Source organism: Amphimedon queenslandica, unplaced genomic scaffold, assembly GCF_000090795.2.
Source record: "Amphimedon queenslandica unplaced genomic scaffold, v1.1 AMPQUscaffold_13521, whole genome shotgun sequence".
NCBI lineage: Eukaryota > Metazoa > Porifera > Demospongiae > Haplosclerida > Niphatidae > Amphimedon > Amphimedon queenslandica.
The window spans coordinates 1,191,029-1,216,066 of record NW_003546243.1 but is presented as its reverse complement, the minus strand read 5'-3'; the positions used below and the strand labels follow the sequence as shown (position 1 = coordinate 1,216,066).

Genomic DNA, 25,038 nt, shown 5'->3' with positions numbered 1-25,038 from the left:
TTTTTTTGGCCTATTCAGTAATCAAGACTGTATACACACAGAAATACAGTTTGTAATAACAATAAAACTCAAAGTTATTCTTGTTGCGATGAGTCAGTCGTTGATTCTCTTGTGCTATTGCTGGTACTGGTAGCACTTGCACTGGTGGTGGGTTGCTTCTGCATACAACTCTTAGCAACTGACTCAAACAACCTGTTACAGGCACACAATGAATGTAGGAGTTTGATATAAAATGTACTTACCTCTCTATCTCAGGTGCACAGTGGACAAAATCATGTTTCCAAAAGTTGTAGGTAGGATTTTTAATGAGATCAATGAATGTGATTAATAGGCCCCAGGGGTGTGGTCTATTAACAATCAATCTCTCCAATAAAACTCTATATTTATAATAATAATGATTTGCATTGTCAATGGGCTTTGGGTTAACCTTGTGATCTGTTCTTGAATTGCTTCATGATTAGTCTCAGCAAAGAGAGAGAGTAGGGCACAACTAAAGAAGTGTGTGTGACTATTAGGATATCTTAACTGATTAGCAATTGCATTAAGGAATAAGTAACGACCTGGAAAATAACGAAACATAATAGGTAAAAAAAGCCAACAACAATAAAAAACATATACACGTGTACACTATTTAGAGAAAGAGTTATACTATACCTTCAGTATCTAGGTCTACCACAAGGTGTTGGAATATGTCCATATGAGCCGTGTGTGCTATAGTAGTGGGAGACGGTGTACCACTCTTACTGTGAATGAATGCGATAGCTTGTGTGCCAACATATAGCACAAGAGCATTGATCAGTGATGAATTGTATTGTTTACCAGGTTCCGACGATATCTAATTTAGCAAACGATTGATAGGGGCATACTCATACTGTAATGAACCGACTTGTAAGTGTCCTCTTAGTTCTTGTAGGAATGTTACTGGAGCTCGTGTTTTTATGTAGTTATCTAGATTCTGGAGACAAATTTATGATTAAAAATGTTGCGTATTTTGTTATTGAGGCACCTTTTTTAAATCTGGTATAATTAGCTGTATGTAGGCCGGTAATATTCTTGGGGCATTCTGTATATCAGGCAATAATTCCACCTTAAAAAAATAATGTAAAAACCCAATACTAGCGAGACTTGAGATCTCACTTTGAGGTTGGGAGTGAAAGGATCAGGCAGTCTCATGTTCCTAGGGAAGGCAGAAAGGATAAGATTCCTCATTTGAATGCAGTTTGGAGGAATGACGTCACAAAATGAGAAGTGATAGTCACACAAGAACTCAGGGAAATCGTGAAGGAGGACAAGTAATACTCTTAGAGTGCCCTGCAAGAGAGATCAGTAATAAAGGGACGATAATGATGATGGCAGTATACTTTATAGAGTGTTTGTGTTGGCTTTACAAGTTCTGCATTGCGTAAAAACGGAGACAAGAACTTGAAAACATCAATCAGCAACTGATGGAAGAGAGGCCAACCCTAATACAGACAATATATAAAACGGCAATATCAACTACACAATATAGAGGGGGCTATTATACCTTTTGTTGAGGGGTCTGTAATAGTAGCTTAGAGACAAAAACTCTATGAGAGATTAGCTCAAGCCATGTGTAAGCAAAGCCTGGTGCTTTGGATGGTCTTACCATGTGATAAGCAGTGCTATGAGGAATAATATCATTATTGCAAGCATGCAGTTTACCGCAGGGTTTCCCACAAGGTTTTTGGTATAATGCTCAGGTTCTCGCCAAAGCTCATGAGGTGTGCTGTTTAGCTGCTCAGAGCTTTGTAGAAAACCTTGATCCATGGTGCTTTTTTTAATGGCTAGGAGAGAATTCTTCATTTTTATTACATTTTCCGATACATACACATGTCCTTATGTTGCATAGCAAGTTTGAGTTGATTCCAATCAAATTAGATTTTTTTAATGAATTTGTAAAGTTGCTCAAAAATCGGGCCAAAGTCCCTGTACTATAGTACAGGGATTTTGGCCAAATTTCGCCAAAAATGACAAGGAGAGAATTTTGCATTTTTATAACTTTTTCTGATGCATATACATGTCTTTATATTGTGTAGCAAGTTTGAGCAGATCCCGATCAAGTTTGGATTTTTTATGAATTTTTAAAGTTGCTCAAAAATCGGGCCAAAGTCCCTGTACTATAGTACAGGGATTTTAGCCAAATTTCACCAAAAATGATAAGGAGAGAATTTTGCGTTTTTATAAATTTTTCTGATGTATATACATGTCCTTATATTGTGTAGCAAGTTTGAGCAGATCCCGATCAAGTTTGGATTTTTTATGTATTTTTTAAGTTGCTCAAAAATCGGGCCAAAGTCCCTGTACTATAGTACAGGGATTTCGGCCAAATTTTGCCAAAAATGACTTGGAGAGAATTATCCATTTTTATAATTTTTCCTGATATATATACATCTTCTGATGTTGTATATCTAATTTGAACTGAATCCGTTAAAAATTGGATTTTTTTTACGAATTTTTAAAGTCAGGCCAATGACCAAAGTGCAAAGCTTGTCAGCTCATGAAGTGTGACACTGTTTAGCTCACTTAGCACGCTTTGTGGAAAACCCTGGCTCACCAAAAATGCATTTAAAATTAATCATTTTCATTACAGTAAGTCATCGCTAACCAGAAGCATTGGAGCACAGGGAAATTGATGGCATCGAAAACAGGATCAGGAGAGCACAAGTCATTGAGTATCATTATAAAGAACCTGTGATATGGCAACTGATGAAACTCAACTTGTCTCTTCTCATGATCTGCAAGCAACACTTGAGTGACTGTTAATAGGACCTTGAGAAAGACAGGAAAATTAATATCATAATAAAGTAAATTAGTTCTTACTTTGTTCAAAAGGTTAACTTTAGCTAGTGTGTTTGATGATTCACCAGAATACCTGACCAACACCACTACCAGCTTAACAAATGCATCCATTGTATGGTAACACTTTGGTCTACTCATGCCACCATTAACCTAAAGCAAGATAGTGTTCAATAAAGTGCTTTCAGTAGAAATAAAAATATAATAAAATTAATGTTTTTGCCTATCATTTAATACTTAACATTGTTATCTGTAAGCTTACAGGATCATTTAGTGTACGATAGCATAGTTCAACACACATCTCCATACTGATACGAAAGAATCTTTGAATGAGATCATCATTCTTAAGAATCCCTTGCTGCTGTAGCTGGTAGATAAAGACAATAAATGATGACACAAAGAGGAGAATGTCTTACTCTAGCGACATAGGCTGCATATATCTTATCACCATCTCTTAACAGACCAGGCTGATGGAAATGTCTGACCCATTCAGATAACAAATACTCCACCTAAAAAGTATAATAATATTAATAATAATCATGAAGCTCTAGTACTTTTTCATAAAGTCCTGGAGGGTCCTCCAGTTCTCCAGTGGTGCCAGGTGCTGCTGATAGTCCAGTAGAAGCCGGTCCAGTGGATCCTCCACTGGAGGAATGGTGCATCATTGATGAGTGCATCCCAGGAGCCGAGCTTCCCATTTCAGGATTTAATGATGCTATGCGTATCTCGTGTTCGTGACAGAATGGCTCTAACAATTGGGCAGTGCTGTCGGAAGAATGAGAGAAAGGTAAAAGCAAAAGAGAAAGACAAAGGTGTAGAAAAAAAAGGTAAAATGATAGTAAAAATTCATAACAGTTCTTCCGTACCTTTCCGGCAGTTGTCTAACATTAGCTGTCAGTCTAAACAGTGTCTCTTTAGTTTTCTTAAGATCATTCTACACGCATAAAAGGAACGTGAGCATTAAATAGAACAAACATGGTGCCTTTACATCAGTGATAGGTGTCTCTCGTCTCTCAGCTGAATCGATAGCATTGACCAACTTAATACTGCAGCTAAGAGCAACAAGGTTACGACCATTTTCAACAGCCTACAAAACAAAAGCATAAAAGAGTAATGAAAGAAAGCAGACGGAAAAAGCTACAAGTAGCGTTTGTGTTAGTCATACTAATATATACTTTGGCAAGGAATTCATCGAGTTGCTTCATATCCACTAGCTGTAGTCCGATTAAGAGAATGAGTGCTCTCGGGCTGTACTTGATATCTTCCCTTGCTTCCATTAACATCTTAGTAACAAGAAAACAGGCTGATTTGGGACCGAGTGCACGTTGATCCTAAAATGAGAGAGAGAGAATTTTCTTAAGTTAATACCGTAAATGTTCAAATAAAGGCCGGGCTTAAATAAACGCCTGGTACTAAGAATCTCCAAGTATAGATACGCATATTTTACTCAATATAAGTCCCACAATCTTTAGAGTGTCCCAAATGGCCTAATTTGTTAAGCTGAGTGCAAGGAACCTGCAGGTCCGTGTTTGAATCTCAGTTTTACTTTTTCTTTTTTTATTTTACGCATTTTTTTGTCATGGAAAGAAATAAACGACCGGGCTTTTATTTGAACATTTATGGTAATGAAAAGGCTCCTCCTGATTATATATGGTTCTTTGTTACCTGTAATGCTCTTAGTATCAGTATGTGGGAGTCCCTGAAACTGACAAACATGTCTGGTTCACTAGGAGGCGGATTCATTCCTTCCAATAAACCTTCTAAAGCCTACGACAAGCAAACGTAATAAATCATACAATAGTTATATATAAACTCACTTTTTGTAAGAGTGTGATGACATTGACGTATGTTGGATTGATCCTTAGTGGTATTGCCATCTCCAGGAGAGACCTCATCATGATGATGTGAGGCGTTGGTTGGGTCGGTGGTATCATTCTTATTTGACTTGTTATCTCTTTGATGCAGTTTGTTAATATGTGGACAAACTCCTCTGTAGGCACAAACTAATGGAAAGAAAGTAAAAACACTCCATATAATCCCAAGCCACATATTTTGATATTTTACAAGTCACGTATTTTAATATTTTTGTTATCTTTCTCTCTAGTTTTTTACCTGGCTAGCTGGATCCCCCTTAGCTGTGTCCTATGATATTAAAAGCTTGTCATAAAAGCAAGTTGTTTCTAATTATTGCGTACTTTAGATGATGGTAGGAAGCCAGGAAGACATCTTGCAAATTCCTCATACACTACAGCTTGTTGTGGAGTCGGGCCACCAACCTATCAGTAAAGCGTATGTATAATATAAATAATTATAGTCTACTAGTTGTTTCATAAAGTAACTTACATTAACTCTCAGTTGTTCTGGCATCTTATCCACTTGATAGCTAAGTACAACATGATTATAATATTGTCTCCTTTCAGATCTTGCTAACTGGCGTAATTCAAACTCCTGTACAGTTAAGTAGGAACAATAAACCAATGGTCTTTTAGTATTTGACTGACTTCAGTGAGTCTTTTCTCCATTTCAGGCACAACTTTCTCAACAGCGGTCTTTTGAATGAATGCACTGGCTAGTTCAGTGTTGTCTGCACTCAGTTGTAGTGCGGCCTGTTCTATTAGCTGCTTCAACTGCTCATCATTTGATACTGGATGCTACAATTAAAAAAGGCACTCAAAGTGTTGTTAATAACACGTGTACTTACTCTTAATACAGACGAGAAGGCACTCTTCAAGTTATTACATATTGATAGGAGTAGCGGCTCACGACAAGTTATCATAGCCATGCCAGCTGTGAGGTGACGTACCATGTGGACAGCAGCAGCGTGCATACGTGACACTTCTGGATCCAATGCAAAATCCTATACAATGAACCAAAAAAAATCTTGCTGTTAAATTAAGTCAATTCTTACCAGTTAAAAAGCATAAATTACATATAAAAACAGTTACTAATAATCAAGCTTTTTACTTTTTTAATGATTTGTTCAGCAGTGGTTAGAGCAATTTTAGCCGATCTATCAGCAACTGGTACTAAGAGATCTTGTATTGACTTCTCAATTGATGACTTCACGTATTGCTTTAACTGAGGATACTGCTGCAATAGAGCAATCTAAAATAAAATAAAATAAAACATTTATCTTAATTCGGGAGAGCTTGAGGCATAACATGTTATTAGTACTATGTAAGTATATGACAGTTACTTGAGGGCTGATCTGTATAAGAGAAGCGATTCCTTGTATGGTGGTGGGTATGTCTTCATATGGGTATAATGGTTGAGGAGGTGATGTACCTGTACCTATGGCACATTATATGAAACACAATTAATAGGGTAAAATGAAACTAAGTAATATATACATGTATATAATCTATACAAAATCAAAGGTGTGAGTCTGATGCATTGTGTTCAAGCACAGTTTATAATATACCTGATTGCTTGTCTTTTTGACTCACTAGTTGACAGAGTTTCTTAGCTCTCTCCGTATCACTAAGGAAGTTACTAGGAGGCAGCTCCTAAATAGAACAATAAAATGATATACATGTATAAATGTATGTGGAGATTGGGTTGACTGGGAAAAATTTTTGGTATTATTATTTGCACCATCTTAATTTATGTGCTGGCTTTTAGAGCAACTTTTAAAATTGATTAAAAATCCAAACTTGATCGAAATCAGCTCAAATTTAATACATGATTTTAGAACATATATATGCATTAGAAAAAATTATAAAAATGGAGAATTCTCTCCTTTTCAATTTTGGTGAAATTTTGCCGAAATCCCTGTACTATAGTACAGGGACTTTAGCGTGATTTTTGAGTAACTTCAAAAATTTGCAAAAAATTCAATTTTTTATCAGAGTCAGCTCAAACTTGCTACACAACATAAAAACATGCATATGCATCAGAAAAAAATTATAAAAGTAGAGATTTCTCTCTTTTTAAATTTTGGTGAAATTTCACCAAAATCCCTGTACTATAGTACAGGGACTTTGGCCCAATTTTCGAGTAACTTCAAAAATTTTTAATTCGATCAAAATCAGCTCAAACTTGATACATGACTTTAGAATAAGTACTACTCACAGAAATTTCCAGTGACAAATGCTTACAAAGTACTTCGACTTCAAACTTCAGATTCAGCTAACAAAATGAACAATAACAATACAGAATTAGATTCTGCACATACTTTAAGATCATGCACAGCATGTAACTCGCCTAATACCGTCATAATGGCCATCACCCATGGATTAGGAGGCTTAAATACCTATTGTACAGATAGAATTACTGAACAGATTGCTACTATTAACATACCTTGCTATCTGCACAAGCCTCTAGTACTTTAGCAACAAAAGGTACTACATAAAGAAGATCCTAAAAAAAACAAAAAATATTAACACACGTGTAATGACAATTAATATTCGTGACTGCTAATATTTGTGAATTTTTCCCGTGCTAGCAATTGCCACAGCAACTAGATGCTATTTTAATTGAAAACAGCATGTTATTGAACCACAGCACCTGACTACAATGCTCTTGAGCTGTTATTCTTCTTGCTGTTACTAATCCTTGGGACTCTTTGAAGCTGCATTAGCCAGTTCTTTTCAAAAATACCCTAGTCCACTCTGCCTCATGGCCATGTCCTGGGACTCTACACCCATTATGCCTAGTAGGTGTTTATTAACTTGGGTGTGGTAATTATAATCATGACCAACGGACCAGCACTGATTGAACTATAAAGGTAGTGGCCCATACAAGAATATAACAGATAAGAGACCTGGATGGCTCCACTAAAGCTGCTAAAGAATAGCAGATTAGCTCCTGAATACTGTAATTGTATAAACACCACGTGGTCAGTCGCGACAGCAACTATCTAAACTGTTTCGTTATTCTTCATTAAGCTGACCTGCTGTCCTCTGTGATAAGCCTCTAACACCAGGTCCTTCATAGCTAAGTCCTAAGATAAGGATAGAAGATTTAAACAGGAAAGAACAAAATAAAATCATGAAATTTATAAAACTGAATGACATACAATGTGTAAGATTGGCTTGTTCTTTGCTAGTGTTTGCATCCCTAACCATCTACCAAGGTTCTTTAATATTGCCCTGTCTGAGAAATTATTACTTGTCTTGTCAGAAGAAAGAATAACCTAATTAGAAATGAAAAAAGAAGAAAAGAGTAACAACAATTCTTTCAGTGCCATTATTGACTACTTCTCGTTTCTTTGCTATACCTTTATATTACGATAGGTTTCCTTAAGAACAGCTTTACGTAGATTATAATTATTAACGGTATCAAGGAAGTTCATGTACAATGGATGATAGTTGGGCTCAATGGACGTCCTCTTCATTACAAGATACTGAGCCACCCAATCATAATACTCATCACCAACTAATGCAGTAAACTCCTCAACCTAAAAATAAAAGATAATAATATAGAAATAGAAGATAAATATATAAATTGGACCAGCTAAGTGCCTATAATCTTAAGTAGACTATTGAAAGTTGAAACTACAATTTACCTTTTGTTGAAGTGTACTGGTTGAGAGATTATTGAACAGAAAGTGAACTTTATCCTGCAAATCCTGTGAAGGCGGTTTCTTATCAGAGAGATCAGCTGCAACCAGCAATGTATCAATACTAGTATTGTTTATAGAAGGAGGCTATGGAGAAGCAGAGAAAAGGAATAAAAAGAGAAAGAAATAGATAATAATTATTATTCTTATAATAATATAATAAGCTCTATCTACAGGTCACACACACACACACACACACTCCAGTAAATATGAATCTATCATTAAAAGTATGCAAAGTTGACAAGATATACAGTCCCACTCAGTGTTTGCATACACATGATCAGCTAAACTGTTTGTCTTAGGTACAGTCTCTGAATATTTCCAGTAAAAGACACAAGCAAAGCAAATAAACATATACAAAATATGAGCAGTCTATGCCATTCAAAATCCCCAGCCAAAAATGTTACTAAATACTTACAGTATGAGGGACTGCCTGGTTGTTGTTGTCCTTCATATTCTCAGACATATTATCCAGACCACCCCTCAGTCAGTCAGTTTGTCAGTTAGTCAGGTGCTTGCTTATGGCAACACCTCTTCACTACACCCAGCCCACCTCACCCTCCCTCCCCTCTCATCCTCTTTCTATGGCACATGATATCCTATATCAGTTAGCACTATCATAACATTAAACACTTATTCATATATTAACTCATTGACACGCATTATACTTATTCTCAAACACTATGCAATACAAAGAGTTGTACATTAGTGGACAAATGCAATATTGAATTATGATTCCCCTAACATTAGATTATTAGTAAGTACTCTTGTTACCTGTTGTGCGCCAGGTTTAGAGACAGGACTGTTTCCAGCTGTAACAGGAGTCTTACTAATACTACTAGTCACTGCTACTCCTCCCAGTGAAGATGTTGCAACTAAAAAATTAATGCATGTACATTTAAAAGAGAGAGAGAAACAGAAAGATAAGTTTGACTGAAAACTGAAATACAACTGTAATGATAAATAATATACTATAGTACAGCTACCAATGCGTGCAATGCTATGATAATTCATTCTTTATTATAACATCCCGGGTCCTTTTCTCTCTTACTTGAAGATGATGCTGTAGTAGCTGTAGGTGAAAACTGGCCCATCTCCGGAACTACAGGAGAGGAGAGTGGACTGTTGCCAGAGCCAGGGCCAGGCTGGTACACATTAGACGTGGCAATTGAAGGTAAGGACGGTAGGGAGGTAGGTGTGGCCAGATCAATGCTACCAGGTGTACCAACAGGAGTGCCAATAGAGCCAATGGGATTACTTGATACTGAACCAATCAGACCCAAACTATCCTAAAATAATTAAAAAAAGACAACCAATATTAATCAAAAATTAATTTATTTTATATACATGTACAAGTGCAGTATCAAAAATCTAATAAATGGGGAGTTGAAATTTTAGTACCAAAAAATTGACCAACTTAAATCATAAGTTTATTCTACAATATAAAGCTTTTTTCAAAGTCTATTATCCCCAAAACAAATCAACCACAGCACATCACACCATTAAGGAAAAGGAAAGAGAATATAACACATTCCCAAGAAGTGGATGGGATGTTGTCCTATTTATACACATCAATCAAGACCCAAACACTCACAATCAATCCGTACACAATAAATATAAAACATTCATGGAGATTTATGCAAACAATATCACGACTCGATGATGAGTAATATAAAACACATGCCAGTTGGTGTACTATAGTATACACACACACACACACACATACATACTGTATTAGACTATAAAGGATGTTATCACACGCCAATAAATACAATGAGGAGAGCGATTTATAAAAACATGTTGAGAAATACAAACAAATAACTTATTCCAAGAATCATGGCCTTCTTATCTTCGGTGTTATCAACAGAAACTAATAACAATGATTACTGAATACTAATAATGATAATATTAACTATAAGTATAATAGCAACAGTAATAAAACAATACACATAGCAATGGGCAGTGTACAGTACTAATACACTCATCCTGTACATTAATATGGTGAATTAATGTATGTTCTTTTACAATGATACTTACATGTCCTAGTCCACTATAGCCTGGTAATGATGAAGTCCCTGACACTGAAAGTGGAGGATCCATCGATTGCTGACCGTACTGAACATACTATAAAATAAAATAAAACCGTATAATATTATTTATTTATTATCACTCCTATTATTATTCATTATTATAATTATTATAGTACTGACCTGTTTCAATTGAGACGGGAAAGTCTGGAAGTGAGATATGCTGGCTATGTTCACACAGAATTGAGGGAAATCCTTCAGTCTTTTCTTACACTTGTCCAGCGCAGCCAAACCAAATAAGTACATCTTGCTAGAAGGAGGCTTCTTCAAAGCATCGACAATAAACCTCAGAGCTAGGTTGAGTGACATATAACTGTAGAGAGGGAGGGGGAGAGAGAGAGAGAGAGGGAGGGGGAGAGAGAGAGAGAGAGAGAGAGGGAAAGAGGAGGAGGGGGAGGAAGAGGAGAGAGTAAATATTTACTCATTAAAAGGTTTTTTTTAATTAAATTACAGCACACACAAACACATTTGTGGAATGGGATATAAACCATTCCCTTCCATGCAGCTATGAGCTCATACAAATACACTACAACCCATCACTTTATACAAACACCCACACATACAAAAGGAAGTATCCTTATAGTTTAACCCCCCATTCACTTAATAAGGTGCTACTCAACCCAACATGTACTATAGATGGTTCATTTCATTTGTAATGTCTAGAGGCTGGATATACAGGAAAAGCCAGTGGGCCAGAGATTGAAAGCAATACACACGCACACACACACAACATAAATACACACTAGAGTATGTGTAAGCAATGCAGGCAATGCGTCATCATAACAGGAAGTAAGCTAGTCTATATAACTGGATGAGGAAAGGTGGAGACAGTAAGTGGAAAGCAAAACTAAAGAGAAGCAGAAGAGAAAGAAGAAATATATTGAGAGAGGAAGAAGCTAGGATACTAAAAGCAACCTAATTGAGAAAGGTGAGTCACAATATACAGTCTTATCAAGCACTGTGTTAGCTTCTGTAGTCGTATTAATCCATTACCAGTCTAATTAGCCTAGGATTCTCATACCATTCCTTATTAATGGCTAACTCACAAATGACCTTCACAATACCAAAAATGCAATATACATGGAATAAATCACTTAGAACTTTAGCAGTGACTAGACTAGTCAGCCCTTGGACACATCATGTGAGCCAATTTTAAACTTAGTCACTTTAAAAAAACAACAATGAAAAAGGTTAACTGCATCTTATACTGCAAACATGACTGAGACTGGCTTAGCAAGGTCGTGCATATGCTAGATTAACTCTTAACAGTTATGAAATAGCAAAAGATATACATTTACTTTTATACAATACAGCTTGACAGCAATCCAACTTGCACGAGTACTATGATGGCACACATACAAAATCCCTTTTTGCATACAAATTCATCACAGTGTTTACATGTACTCCATGCCATTGAGACATTAGCTTAAACTTCCTTTGCAGACACAGAAAGTGTAGCCTATGGATGAATGCTATGATTGTCTTTATGTAGGCATACACAGTGAGGTATGGTTGCTAAGACCAATCCTACACTTCGTGATTGCTATAAGCCACTGACAGTAGTGCCTGCTTTGATTAAAAATAATTTTTAAAAACTCTTAAACTTTCAGCATATGCTCCAGCACAATAAAATATCAGTATTAGCAAATCATTAATAATAATAATAATATTATTATTATTATTATATCGGGTTGCAAAGTGATTGTGTGGTTCCATAAACTGAAACTAACAGAGACACCTGTCAATACAGAAAGAGAGAGAAAGAAAGACAGACTAATGGGTGCTGTGTCATCAGTGACATACCATAAATAAACAAACAGCAATTGCATTACACCGAATAATGAGCACTAGTCTGAATGTCTCTCTCTTAGTTATGATTACTGCAAGCATATGATCATTGCTTAATTGTGTGCATAATAGACACAACGAGAGCTTTCATATCTCTTTAACATAGTACTAAGGACCAACTGCCTGTATAGCATGTGTTGCATAAACAATAACATTGAAACTGTAAAGAGAGAGAGAGAGAGAGAGAGAGAGAGAGAGAGAGAGAGAGAGAGGAGGCAGTAAATAAAGTAAGATGCATAGGAAAAATAAAGAGTGTCTATTTAGCATTTAAATTCACACACAATGCAAACAGGCCATAAAACTGATCGTAGTGATCTGTGAACAATCACTTACTCCTGACTACAATACATAGACACTCAGTAGTACTATAACAGCAAAGTAGTAAAGCAGAGGATGGCAATGACAGCACAAATAGTACAGCAATGCACACAATGACGCTCGACTCGAGTACAATTTCTTAGGAAATAAACAAGTGGACGTAATGAAAATGAAAAATACCAAATCACTTCGTAATAAATGTAATTAAGAAATATATGGATTGACTATTTTGATGGAACGTGATAATAATGTACAAGCTAGTCTGGCGTGACCAGACTATGTACAAACATCAGCTGGTTCATAGTTCATTCTTTTCTTGGCAAATATATTGAAATGAAAACATAATTAGTGGATAGACTTGATTCCAAGGACACTAATAGAATTAGTGTGACAGCAAAAATGACCTTAAGATCAGATATAGGATAGGACATTAGGAGAATAACAATTCTAAGAACAAATAAATACGTGCAATGTACCATACACACATTGCATTCTATGTACCCAATACAAATGTGATGATCAATACACGTAAAGGTTTAATAGAATTAGTTTTATTTTATCTCATTTTCCACAGATGATAAGAGCAGAAGGTGTAGTGGTGGGCAATTACGGAGTGGGAAAGACGAGCTTCCTCTACGCTATACTCAACAAGCAAATACCGGACAAACATGTTCCAACAATACTTGAGTCTCACTGCATGACAGTCAAAGTGAAGGACGACGTTGACGTGGAGCTAGTGTTCCACGATACCCCAGGATCAGAGGATTATGCCCAATTTACGCAACTTAGTCTAGCAAGGAAAGCTGACTTTGTCCTCCTTTGTTTCTCTCTCGTGATACCAGCTTCTTTTGACAGCATTAGAAATCATGTGAGGACAATAACAATAACAACACACAGTAACTAATAATAATAGTGATAATAATAATAGCGACGTGTTTACACTTTCTAATTCATTGTACTCCCTTTTAAGTTAGAGCATAATTTAAAAGCATCATATATACATGAACATGTACTTGCAATATACAATAGACCGTGCAAAAACAAATCATGTCACATATATCATAAACTACAGGCAGTAATGAATCCCTCTCTCTCTCTACCTCTATCCTTGTACAGTGGATTAATGAGATACGTTCAAAACTACCCAACGTCCCAGTAGTACTCATTGGGACTCAACTTGACCTACGTAACAAACCAGAAGTTGTAGAGGACCTCGTTGATTGTGGTACACCGGCAATAGACACAGAGACAGGACAGAAGCTAGCAGATGAAATCGGAGCTATAAAGTACATCGAGTGCTCGGCATTCATTCCAACAGACACTGACAAAATAAAGTTAGCAGCAACGCAGATAGCATACGAGTGCAAGAAGAAAAACAAAAAGGACAAATGTGTCATATTATAATATAACAGATCCACCAACCCACCACACGTAATTATCATTTGTTAGTTTGTGTTCAATATCTCACCACAGGTTCTCTGTATTTCATTACTCAATCATGTTATAAATGTTTTATGACACATTGCATAGTCATGTCACTTTATTTCATTATGATGATATCTTGATCAGTACATCTGGATCAGACCATTTAGCTTATCAATAATGGCACAGCAAATAAAGGATAATAATAAATGAAGAAGTGTCTCTGGCCATTTCTAATACTACAGGTTTGATTTTGGAGCAACTTTAAAAATTCATAAAAAATTAATTTTGATCGAAATCAGCTTAAACTTTCTATACAACATAAGTACATGTATATGTATCAGGAAAAATTATAAAATGAAAAATTCTCTCCTAGTCATTTTTGAAGAAATGCCATGCACTATGAATGAACTAGTGCAGTGCTGAAATGATCCACATGTTAAAGACATTGAAATGTGCTCATGTTGTAATTATAATAATTAATTAATTGAGACATGAATTTTCTCTAAGAAATGTCTCCTTGTATGCAAAATTGAGAAGGAAATTGTAATTGGGTTAGAAATTCACAGAAGAAATCATACAGGCTCAAAATAATTAAACAGCCTCCTTCATTTTCAATCTCTGATCTATAAAAAGGCGAACAAGAGACAGTGCATATCATCCCAAACCGATAACAGGACTAAAAGAAAACCTGATAACAGAAATAAAAGAAAACATGGTCTCTATAATAAAGATGATTCTTGTCTTCTTCGCTCTCTCCCTCTTGTCAACTGGTGAAGCAAAAGTTTTGGGGTCTGAATATTATGAAAACATCAACGAAGAAGCGATGGAGTATGATGAAGATAGTGATACACCTTCAGCAGCAATGGAGTATTATAATGAAGCACCATCTAAAGAACCTCAACTAGATGAACTGGAGCAGATGACAGATGAACAGCAAAAGGACTGCAGCTGCAAAAAGCTAATAGAGATACATAATAACTTAACCAAATGTGAAACTGGTAAAGAAGGTAGCAGATACTTGCGCCTTCCTGAGCAGTGTAATGGCTGTGATTCCTTCGAAAAGCGTCTAAGGGTATGCGAAAAACCAGCAACATGCGAAGAAGTTCAAGAATATAAAAAAGAAACAGGAGACTATACACTTCATGTGAACGGGGAAGAAATAGAGGTGACCTGTGTGATGGAGGATATGTGCGGGAGAAAAGGACCATGGACCCTCCGCAAACAATATGAGCTTCAAGCATCAGCATCATGTCCAAAAGAACTTGCAACACGAGAAGTGAGTGGAGTAAGAATATGTACCAAAAATGAGGCTGGGTGCAGGAGTAGGAAACTACAGGCCCAAGGGATCAAATACTCAGAGGTCTGTGGAATGGTCACTGGATATCAGGGTGGTTCAACCGACGCCTTCCGCATTATCAGAGCAAGAAATGTTCGAGGTAACTATGTCGATGGGGTGAGCATTACACAAGGGAAAGGCCGAAAGCATATTTGGACGTACGCTGCTGGAGTTAGTGAAAATTATCCGTTTGAGAGTGGATGCCCATGCAACAGAGGAAATACAAGAAGGGCCCCATGGTTTGTTAGACATCAATACTATTGTGAATCGGCCTTTAGGAGTGGAATAATCCATCCACGCAAATTTCAAGTCTACGATAAATTATGGGATGGCCACAAGTTCAGGGGACCAGAAAGAAAGTGTTACAGACGTGGCATGCCGTGGTTCTACAGGAAGCTTGGTTCTGAAGCCTCATCTGATTACATTGAGATTAGACTATGCACTAACGAAAAACCCTGGAATGAAAACATTGGAATTGGAGAATATAAGTTTTACACCAAATAAAGAGAGAAGGACTTTCTGGCTGTGTCTGGACCACATTTCAAGGACTTTTAAGAATTTTTAACTAGAAATTTCGTAGTGATAGGCAAATTATTTTTTGTAGTGATAGGAAAATTATTTTTTTGTAGTGATAGGAAAATTATTTTTTTGTAGTGATAGGCATTTTTTGTAGTCATTTATTTTTATATAAATGAATTAAGCCAGTTTTTTATTTCAAAAATGATTCATAAATCAATTTACTACAAATAGGCAAGAGCAATACAAAGTACTCCAGCTATCATTAATTATAGCTTACATCCTTTTGGTATAGCAATAAAATTAATAGCTCATAGCATAATAACATCCTTAGTTTACTAGTTCAGTATATCCTACTGTATATATATATATCTATAGTGATAATAATCACAGCAACACTGCAATTGCAATAGCCTACAATAGAGTTCTTAGATAGTGCATACAGTGATTAGTAAAATGGCTGAGATATGCCCCAGACTACTGAAGAGCAATGAGCCAAACTCTTCTACTAGTGCTGGCTCAGGAATGCAGGCTGGAACTGCTCAGCCTCCCATTCCTGTGATTAAGTGCATGACAGTAGGAGATGAGGACTCAAGAAAGATCAAGCTACTGCAAAGACTGTCTGCTCTCATTACTGGAAAATCACATAACAATATGAGGATATTTGAGGGCTACTCACTAAAACTGGAAAGCAACAGAGAGACAGGAGGGTTCATCCTCTCTCTGTGGGATGTATCAGGACAAGAGGAATACTCATTATTAAGGCGACAGTTGTACAGTGAAATGAATATATTCCTCATTTGCTTTGCATTGAATAATCCAGAGAGCTTTAGGAACATAAAAGAAACGGTGAGTGCTGGCATTATTTCTTGCAAAATCATTATCAGTGTAAATATAATAGTATTTATGCTCTGGTGGACTCAAAAATGAAGAAAAATAATATTACAATTACATTGCTATCTACCGTACTCGCCCCAATGAACGTACCCTCTTAATTGTTGCACCTGAAACAGCTTCCACAATAAAAACCTTCTGTTGAGTGCACCTCCTGGTCAAGATAATTATTTTTAAGAGGTGCATTCTAATTAGAAAGTCCCATTGTTTACAGGTGTATTGTGTACTTAGCTAAGCACCTCTCTAAACTAGCACCTCCAGGAGCATTTTTGTTCCTATCTAAACAATGCACCACCTGAGATACGTAAATATTTATCAAGAGGTGCGCTAATTGGGGCGAGTACGGTATAAGGTGCTTGAATCTTGGTTTGTCAGATAAACAAGTTGTGTTGTAAATTCTTGTATAAATAATTTGTCATAACATTACAATTGTTATGAAACGGGGCAAGATACGTTTGATGCAAATAAACATACATTAAACAATCCTTAATAATAGCTATGACCTCCTCTACCCTTCTCTCACATTACATGCAGTGGTATAAAGAAGTGAAGCTTCGCAATCCCAAGGCTCAAGTTATTTTAGTCGGGACAAAACTAGAGAAGAGGATAGAAGAGGGTGGAAAGGAAGGAGGAGAATACATAACAAGACAACAAGGACTAGAAATGAGGCAACTGTTAGAAGCAAGAGACTATGTTGAGATATCATACAAGACGAATGAAGGACTGGATGAAATAAGAGCTAACATCAGTGACTATCACCACAGACAATCAACTAGTGCGAACAACTGGAGAAATTGTAGCATCTTATAATGAAGAATCTTATAATAAAGAATCTTATAATAAAGATTGGATATTTTATACATGAGACTGTGTGATTGATAAGATTGCAATACTCACTAATACAATATACATATATTATTTAAATTTACACATAAATATTTCCATTAATAATATTATAATGATTGCATTACTCCCTCTTTTGTTAAAATATGCTCAAACATGCACAGGAAGTACACACTCAAACAATGTGAATGAGGAAATCACAATAAAAGTAAATAAATGCAGAGAAAACTCATACACTCAATGACTCTGTAATAAGATCAGAAGGAGTCACTCCCTAACAAGGACAGCAATACAAGGACACATAAGGCATACCCAGGAAGAGAGAGTAGCTTATGTATAAGTACACTGTGACTCTGTATTGTGGTTAAAGAGACAACAAGACTGTACACGCTAACTATGGACAACAATCCCATCACAACACACAATATAAGAATAAACGCAGCAAGTCAGTGTAGTAGTCCCAGTATAACTCGGCTATAAGCTCCATTTCTTCTACAGAGATCACTGCTGTCTGTACTATCTCTCTTAGGACCAAGTTAATAACTGGTAAGACCATAGTACACTAGTAGTAATGTAATCTTACCTTATTTGTTCCTAAACAATGCTTTTAACTATAATACTATCCTTCTTTGTATTCTTTTATAATAATTTATAGACACAAGCCCTCCTAAAATCCTAGGATTCCTGTATATCTCAGCTAAAGGAAAGTCTGTATACACTCTACATATACACACATACGTCATGATAGCAATAAAGTGTGTGGTTGTTGGTGACGGCGCTGTAGGTAAAACCTGTCTACTCATTAACTACACAACGAGTGCTTTCCCTGGCGAATACATACCAACGGTCTTTGATAACTATTCGGCTAACATAATGATTGACTCAAGGCCGGTTAACATTGCACTATGGGACACAGCAGGTCAAGAGGACTATGACAGACTCCGCCCTCTCTCTTATCCTCAGACTGACGTGTTTCTGATCTGTTTCTCTCTCATTAGTCCATCGTCTTATGAAAATGTGAAAATAAAAGTAAGCTATATTATATGCCAGGTGCATAATATGCATCTCGTATGTACATACATACTATAATACATTATGATAGCTGTGATCTGATCATATAACAAAAGGAACTAAACCACTTAACACACACACATTTACCAACTACTAACAACAGTTCGTTGCTGACAGACAACTCTTAAACCAAAATATTAAAAGCACTTTTTCTTTATATCGTTATTCAGTGGCACCCAGAGGTTAACGGACACTGCCCGGACACGCCCATCATACTAGTGGGTACCAAACAAGACTTGAGAGAGAAGAAAGACGCGCTAGAGAAACTAGCAGAGAAGGGACTCTCGCCGATAACTAGCGAGCGCGGAGTCAGACTACAGAAAGAGATTGGGGCCATGCAGTACATGGAGTGCTCGGCTCTGACTGGGAAAGGAGTAAAAGGAACATTTGAATTAGCCATAAGGACAGCATTAGCCAACAGAGTCCATGTTGCTGACGAGAGGAAGAGGAGGAAGGAGAGGAGGGGCAATAAATGCACGGTGCTCTGAGGCTGCTACCAGTTTACTAATAATATAACAAACTAATTTACTAACTTGAAGACGCTAGTAATGATTGCAGTATGTATATACCGAGTCTTTTTTTTTTGTAAAAAATAACTAATAATCTTAATAACTGTTTGACAGAATGTAAAAATTACCGCAACTACAACTAATGCGTACAACACGTGTCGTGTATACAGTTATTAACTTTACCACAATAACAACAAACAATAGACAACAAACAATATACAACAACAAACAATACACATTGTGCATACAGTAATAACTGCACAGAAAGAAACATGACACATGTACATGTAAATATATTTTCCCGCCCAATCGTACATGTACATTTGCCCATTGGTCAAAGAGTACACATGTACACATGTAATAAATATAATGCTCACAATAAAATGTTAAAATAATGAAATTACTTACGTCACAAGCCCGTGCTCCACTATGCCCCCGAACAGCTGTCCTGTGATATGTAGCTCTTTCTCTGGGAACTGAGGGAAGAACTTGTACTCTTCAAAGATATTACGTAGCATACAAACAAAGAGGTCCTACATAAGAGAAAAAGAGAAAGCAGCTATTACACAGAAGAGACTATTAGTGAAAACAAAAGGCCCGAGAAATTAAAGCACAATTAGTTATCGATTATGTACACATGTACCTTCTCTTTTTTGTTAGACGAATCTTTGAATTTTCTTAATATCTCGAGTAACTGGTTGACACTCATTCTACTGTTGTATATCGCCTGAAAGAAAGCATTAGCCTTTTCATCAACATCTTTAGAAGGTTGCTCAACAGAGAAATACACTGGATCTATAGCGAGAGGGAGGGTTTGAAAAGTGAGAGAGAGTACAGCTGGTTTTACCTGGTACTTGCTGTGATGACTGTGGTCCGTATGATGCCATCATCTTTCCACCACTCCCAAACGAGTTGCCTGCCCCTCCCACAGGACCGCCCCCTCCAATAGGTGAAGAGAGTAAAATTTCCTGTCCAAAAGAACTCTAAAAAATAATAACAACAATATAATAACTCTAAATTCATTCCTCCTCCTATATATCCCAAATGATTGTAGTGTTACCTTGACCCCAGCAGGTGATCCAGGGATAGGATAGTCTCCTCCTCCTCCTCCTCCTCCTCCTCCCACAACGCCAGACCCTCCATCAATCTAAAATATAAAAAAACAAACACTTGACAAGTGCAAAAAGTTTTGAACGATTCTCCACACACATGTAGGCATACTGCTGGCTGCCATTTTAAAAAATCTATTAGGATATACCATGACCAATGTTAGGATATCATTATCTATTAGGATACTATCACCTACATGTACATGTACATGTGTACATAATCATGATACATGTACATTGTACATGTGATACATGTACATTGCACATGTGATACATGTGCACTCTACATGTGATACAGGTACATTTTTGTACTTACTCCAAGGCTGAGTGGGTGGGCTGGTCGAGGTGGAAGGGAAGAGATGGGACCGTGAAAATTAATGAGCATCTTTAACTTTTGAGCATACTCTGACTTTAATGAACTACATGTAAACAAAATAATTTCAAATATCATTATTGTATGTGAATAGGAATATCATACTCACGTAACATATGGCTGGAGACATGCTAACATTGTAATGACGATATCATGAGTTAGGCCAGTAGTCTCATTACTGGGCGCTACTGGCCTAGGAGCATGATTAACCAAGAACTGGATACACTCCTGAACAAACTGATCCTATGAAATGAGAGAGAAAGAGAGAGAGAGAGAGAGAGAGAGAGAGAGAGAGAGAAGTGGTGTGTACATGTACATGCATATGTTATTGCATGTGTTGTGCGTGTGCCTACCTGCACTTCTTTGATCTTCTCTATCATCCACAGGTCAAGTTTAAGGAACTTTCTTTTAGCTGCCCAAGTAGCCAGGTCAATGACAAATGGGAAATGATTACATTTTAATATAATAGGTAGCATCTAATTGAAGAGAAATAGGTCATTCGTTATTACTGCTACAATGTAGAGCACGTACCTTTAGGTCCTGGCATATGTCTAATATCTTGAGTATTCTGGTGTGATCATTGTAATCATTTTGGGCATACCAATCAGCAATAACTTTAATAAGTAATGCAAGGACAGCAGGTGTACCAAGCTACATACGAGAGAGAGAGAGAGAAATTAATTACAAGAATTCTGCTAGTAGCATATAGTAGAGGTGGCTTACAGAGCTGTGCCAGATGTAACTGAGAACAGATGAAGACGTTGGGTGATTGTTAATGAAGTTGGGGAGAAGATGAGAGAGAAGCTCGGTTTCAACAACCTGCCATGATGTCTACAATAAGGAGAGAATTAAGAAAACAAACATATCACAGTATTATTACTATTATTAATGAGTGGAATAGTTACTTTGCATTGGAGTAAACCAAGGAAGAATACTTCAGGACACTGTTTGACTGGTACCCTGAACAACTCAATCACTTCACAATGATGGCCCTGCTCAGCTAAATTGAGCAATGTCTCAATGAGACTCAATGAACGCCTAAAAAAGAAATATAATACTTTGAAGTTATCATATGCACATTCAAACATGATACATTTGATTGCCTGCAGTTAGCATTAATTGTCTAAGGGTGCAATCAAGAGTCTACTAACTTTAGTTCCCCATAAACATTGCTCTCTCATAATTTATACCAATCAACCTTCTACTTATGTATCTCATTTAGAAGTGATACACATTGTGTGTACATATTAGCAGTTGCTAATTGCTTCTCACCATGTTTTAGCTTCTTCCCCAAGAAAGGAGTTCTTCAATGGCTCAAGGTTGACAGGGTTGAATGGATAATTGTAGAAATTGAAACTAGACCCACTGCTCAATGCCTGCTGGAACCATGAGAGCTAGAGAAAAAAAAACAATAATTAATAATAATAAAATTATCAATGGGCAATGAAAGTAAAAACAGACATAATAATGGAAAAATAAGTACATGTATATTAGTACTACATGTACATGTACATCATATGCACAAGAGGCTAATGGCATAATGCTAGTCCTTATTACCTGTCCTTTAGTGTGGAGCCATGGCTCGTATATCATTTCAATGGGGAAAGAGTCCTTTGATCCAACATTGAAACAAGTCATTATCAGGTTAAGCCCTTCGGTACTAGGAATGTAAAAACCTTCATAGTCCATCTCGGGTACAACATCACGCCAACAGAGGTTAGGAACCTAAAGAATAAAATAATGATGACAGAGGGTTTTGGCATAGTGTTCAACTTTTTGTCAGTAGACTTTAAAGTTGTTCCAAAATTGGGCCAAAGTCCCTGTACTATAGTACAGGGATTTTGACCAAATTTCGCCAAAAATGACAAGGAGAGAATTTTGCGTTTTTATAATTTTTTCTGATGCATATACATGTCCTTATATTGTGTAGTGAGTTTGAGCAGATTCTGATCAAGTTTGGATTTTTTATGAATTTTTAAAGTTGCTCCAAAATCGGGCCAAAGTCCCTGTACTATAGTACAGGGATTTCAGCCAAATTTCGCCAAAAATGACAAGGAGAGAATTTTGCATTTTTATAATTTTTCCTGATGCATATACATGTCCTTATATTGTGTAGCAAGTTTGAGCTAATTCTAATCAAAATTAAATTTTTTATGAATTTTTAAAATCTGAATTTACAGCTATAGGGCCAGGATACAATGTACATGTATGTAAGATGCAATGGTTGTTAAAATTACCAATGATTGAAGGGCAATAGCAAGGACCTTTGCATCCCAACAAGATGGACTCTTTACCTGCATCCTACTAGGATCAGAATTAACACCCTAAAGAGATAGAGAGAGAGAGTGAAGGAGGAGGAGCATTAAATAGAGTAAGTAGTGAAAATAAAACATACCATATAAGGTAAGCTGTCAGAGAGATCAGAGTGAGTCTGGGCCATCATTCCAAGGACTCGAGCGACTACAGCTGGTGTTATGTTAATCTTCCCATAATCCTTTAATATCTCCAACATGTCTTGCTTACTGTGAGAGAAAGAGCAAATTAAGAGAATACAATTGTTACACACTCATTAACAAGTATGCATGTAATACATATACACAGTAGTACATGTACAATGAAGTGTAATAAAGTAGTACATACAATTAAAAGCAAACAGTATCATACATGTACATTGTATGTGTGAGTGACTTACGAAGCAGTAGCCGCATATCCAACATCACGTATAATCTCTGCCAATTCTATAGAACTCTAATTAAAGAGCATGTTATCATTATCATCTATTATTATAGTCATATTCTCACCACTGATAATGGTAGAGTAACAGATACTGGGATCAGCCTAATGTACATAGTGCATTATAATAATTATTTATGTAGACTCAGTAAGGTCTATAGCTCTCTCTCTCTCTCACCTATCTTCAGTGATGTCTTGCTGCTCCTGGTACAATAAAGGAGCTAATACAACAGGAACACGTTCACGTGGAAAATCTACAAAAAATAAAACCAAAATTAAAAGAAACACATTGCACAATTGATTAAGCAATGTATAATTGACCAAAAACTATAGATAAAGATAGTTTACCTCGTCTAAGAACCTGTACAAAGGACTCTACAGTGTCAGCGGAGATCCCACCTGTTTCATCCTCAGACCTTTGGAGAAGGTAGGAGAGTAACAGGTGAAGGACTTCCACAGCAACGTCACCAAGCCCACCTTCAAAACCTGAGCTCATATCTATAGCAGCACAATGAGGGACAAAGTAATGATGCTGATTACAGAATAATATTACCTGAATAAGATCTTATGAGGTCAGGCAACTTTGATTTTAGATGACTCATAGCTACATGAGAGGAGGAAAGAGAAGAAATAAAAAAATAGAAGGAAGTGAGAAGGAAAAGGAAGAGAGAGGTGTAGTCTGTGTACATGTAAATGTACTGTACATGTAAGAAATGTAGCCCCATTGTACTTCATGCATGTACATGTACATACATACCATGAGTCTTAATATCAGGGTCATTACTTTCAGTAAGACCAAGAGCAAACACAACCTATATGTAACAGCAATGTAATGGATGTGGCATGTTGTAGGCATGGCTCGTTACCTCGTGAACTCTTGACAGTTTCAAAACTTTAGAGACAATCGTAAGTATTTGATTAACAGGACGAAGCGTCTACAAAACATAAACACAAACATGAACACAATGTATTCCTCACTTTGTTTTCTTGGTTCTCAAAACTGTGACATAAAATTGAGACAAAATTCCTCCGAGTGATGAGTTGGGTAGACTCGTGTATCAAAAACTGGAGCTGCTGTCCATCTTTAGTGACGTTAGTCCTGTTGTCACTGCCACCATTACCAGAGAAATCAACTTGTGTGACCAGACAACGAAATAAGTGCTTCTCTGCTTCAACGCCATGTTTCTCTACCAACTAATGAAAGGAGAGAGAGAGAGAGAGAGAGAAGAGGACAACATAAAATTAAAATCAGAATAGAAGATGATAGAAAAACATAAAAATAACAACAATCTCTAATATATATAACTAGTGTCACAAGAAGTACATAAACATTTAAAGTATCACAAAATCTTTCCATTATATGTGGACTCTAATTAATGCCCATTCTCACAGTGATTATTTCAGATGTGTTCCCTCTGTAGTTCTTTTTATTTATGCTGGCGACCAGGTACTGTATTTGGGCCAGACCGTAAGAGCGTGGATTGAGAGCCATCCTTGGCCCTTTTGATTACCGAGAAAGGCTAATTAAGTGTCCCTTTTCCAGAGTTTTCCAAATGATCATTGAACTTTTCTTTCTTCACCACCAACATGCAGTAACCG

General features: G+C 36.6%; 4 protein-coding genes across 4 annotated transcripts; 3 read left to right on the top strand and 1 right to left on the bottom strand.

Annotated features, from left to right (window-relative positions):
• LOC100636010 (CCR4-NOT transcription complex subunit 1-like) lies at window positions 1–25,038 on the bottom strand. Its single transcript, XM_019994102.1, has 61 exons — window positions 24,830–25,038; window positions 24,418–24,633; window positions 24,306–24,374; window positions 24,197–24,251; window positions 23,993–24,043; window positions 23,788–23,937; window positions 23,618–23,693; window positions 23,508–23,544; window positions 23,399–23,454; window positions 23,102–23,228; window positions 22,944–23,030; window positions 22,264–22,431; window positions 21,979–22,100; window positions 21,612–21,744; window positions 21,430–21,537; window positions 21,238–21,357; window positions 21,060–21,182; window positions 20,816–20,949; window positions 20,650–20,752; window positions 20,285–20,371; window positions 20,072–20,207; window positions 19,868–20,019; window positions 19,633–19,757; window positions 10,588–10,777; window positions 10,415–10,501; window positions 9,429–9,666; window positions 9,152–9,252; window positions 8,324–8,464; window positions 8,036–8,215; window positions 7,835–7,951; window positions 7,709–7,759; window positions 7,117–7,176; window positions 6,992–7,069; window positions 6,889–6,945; window positions 6,239–6,323; window positions 6,014–6,108; window positions 5,782–5,922; window positions 5,519–5,674; window positions 5,319–5,468; window positions 5,161–5,265; window positions 5,013–5,093; window positions 4,930–4,959; window positions 4,635–4,820; window positions 4,483–4,584; window positions 3,993–4,148; window positions 3,806–3,904; window positions 3,684–3,751; window positions 3,372–3,582; window positions 3,234–3,326; window positions 3,080–3,184; window positions 2,842–2,970; window positions 2,627–2,790; window positions 1,526–1,643; window positions 1,362–1,463; window positions 1,138–1,311; window positions 1,007–1,087; window positions 887–955; window positions 655–835; window positions 428–560; window positions 243–377; window positions 1–192 (listed from the first exon to the last, which is right to left on the bottom strand). Exons 1-61 carry the CDS (start codon window positions 24,929–24,931, stop codon window positions 75–77), a joined length of 7,104 nt encoding a protein of 2,367 aa, XP_019849661.1. The 5' UTR covers window positions 24,932–25,038; the 3' UTR covers window positions 1–74.
• Window positions 11,279–14,221, top strand: LOC109580688 (ras-like GTP-binding protein rhoA). Its single transcript, XM_019994137.1, has 3 exons — window positions 11,279–11,392; window positions 13,205–13,498; window positions 13,747–14,221. Exons 2-3 carry the CDS (start codon window positions 13,205–13,207, stop codon window positions 14,032–14,034), a joined length of 582 nt encoding a protein of 193 aa, XP_019849696.1. The 5' UTR covers window positions 11,279–11,392; the 3' UTR covers window positions 14,035–14,221.
• Window positions 16,287–17,825, top strand: LOC109580682 (rho-related protein racC-like). The gene is made up of 2 exons (XM_019994127.1): window positions 16,287–16,756; window positions 17,336–17,825. The coding sequence occupies exons 1-2, from the start codon at window positions 16,364–16,366 to the stop codon at window positions 17,609–17,611; spliced, it is 669 nt and encodes a 222-aa protein (XP_019849686.1). The 5' UTR covers window positions 16,287–16,363; the 3' UTR covers window positions 17,612–17,825.
• On the top strand, window positions 18,003–19,363 carry LOC109580687 (ras-related C3 botulinum toxin substrate 2-like). Its single transcript, XM_019994132.1, has 3 exons — window positions 18,003–18,190; window positions 18,300–18,673; window positions 18,886–19,363. The coding sequence occupies exons 2-3, from the start codon at window positions 18,386–18,388 to the stop codon at window positions 19,201–19,203; spliced, it is 606 nt and encodes a 201-aa protein (XP_019849691.1). The 5' UTR covers window positions 18,003–18,190; window positions 18,300–18,385; the 3' UTR covers window positions 19,204–19,363.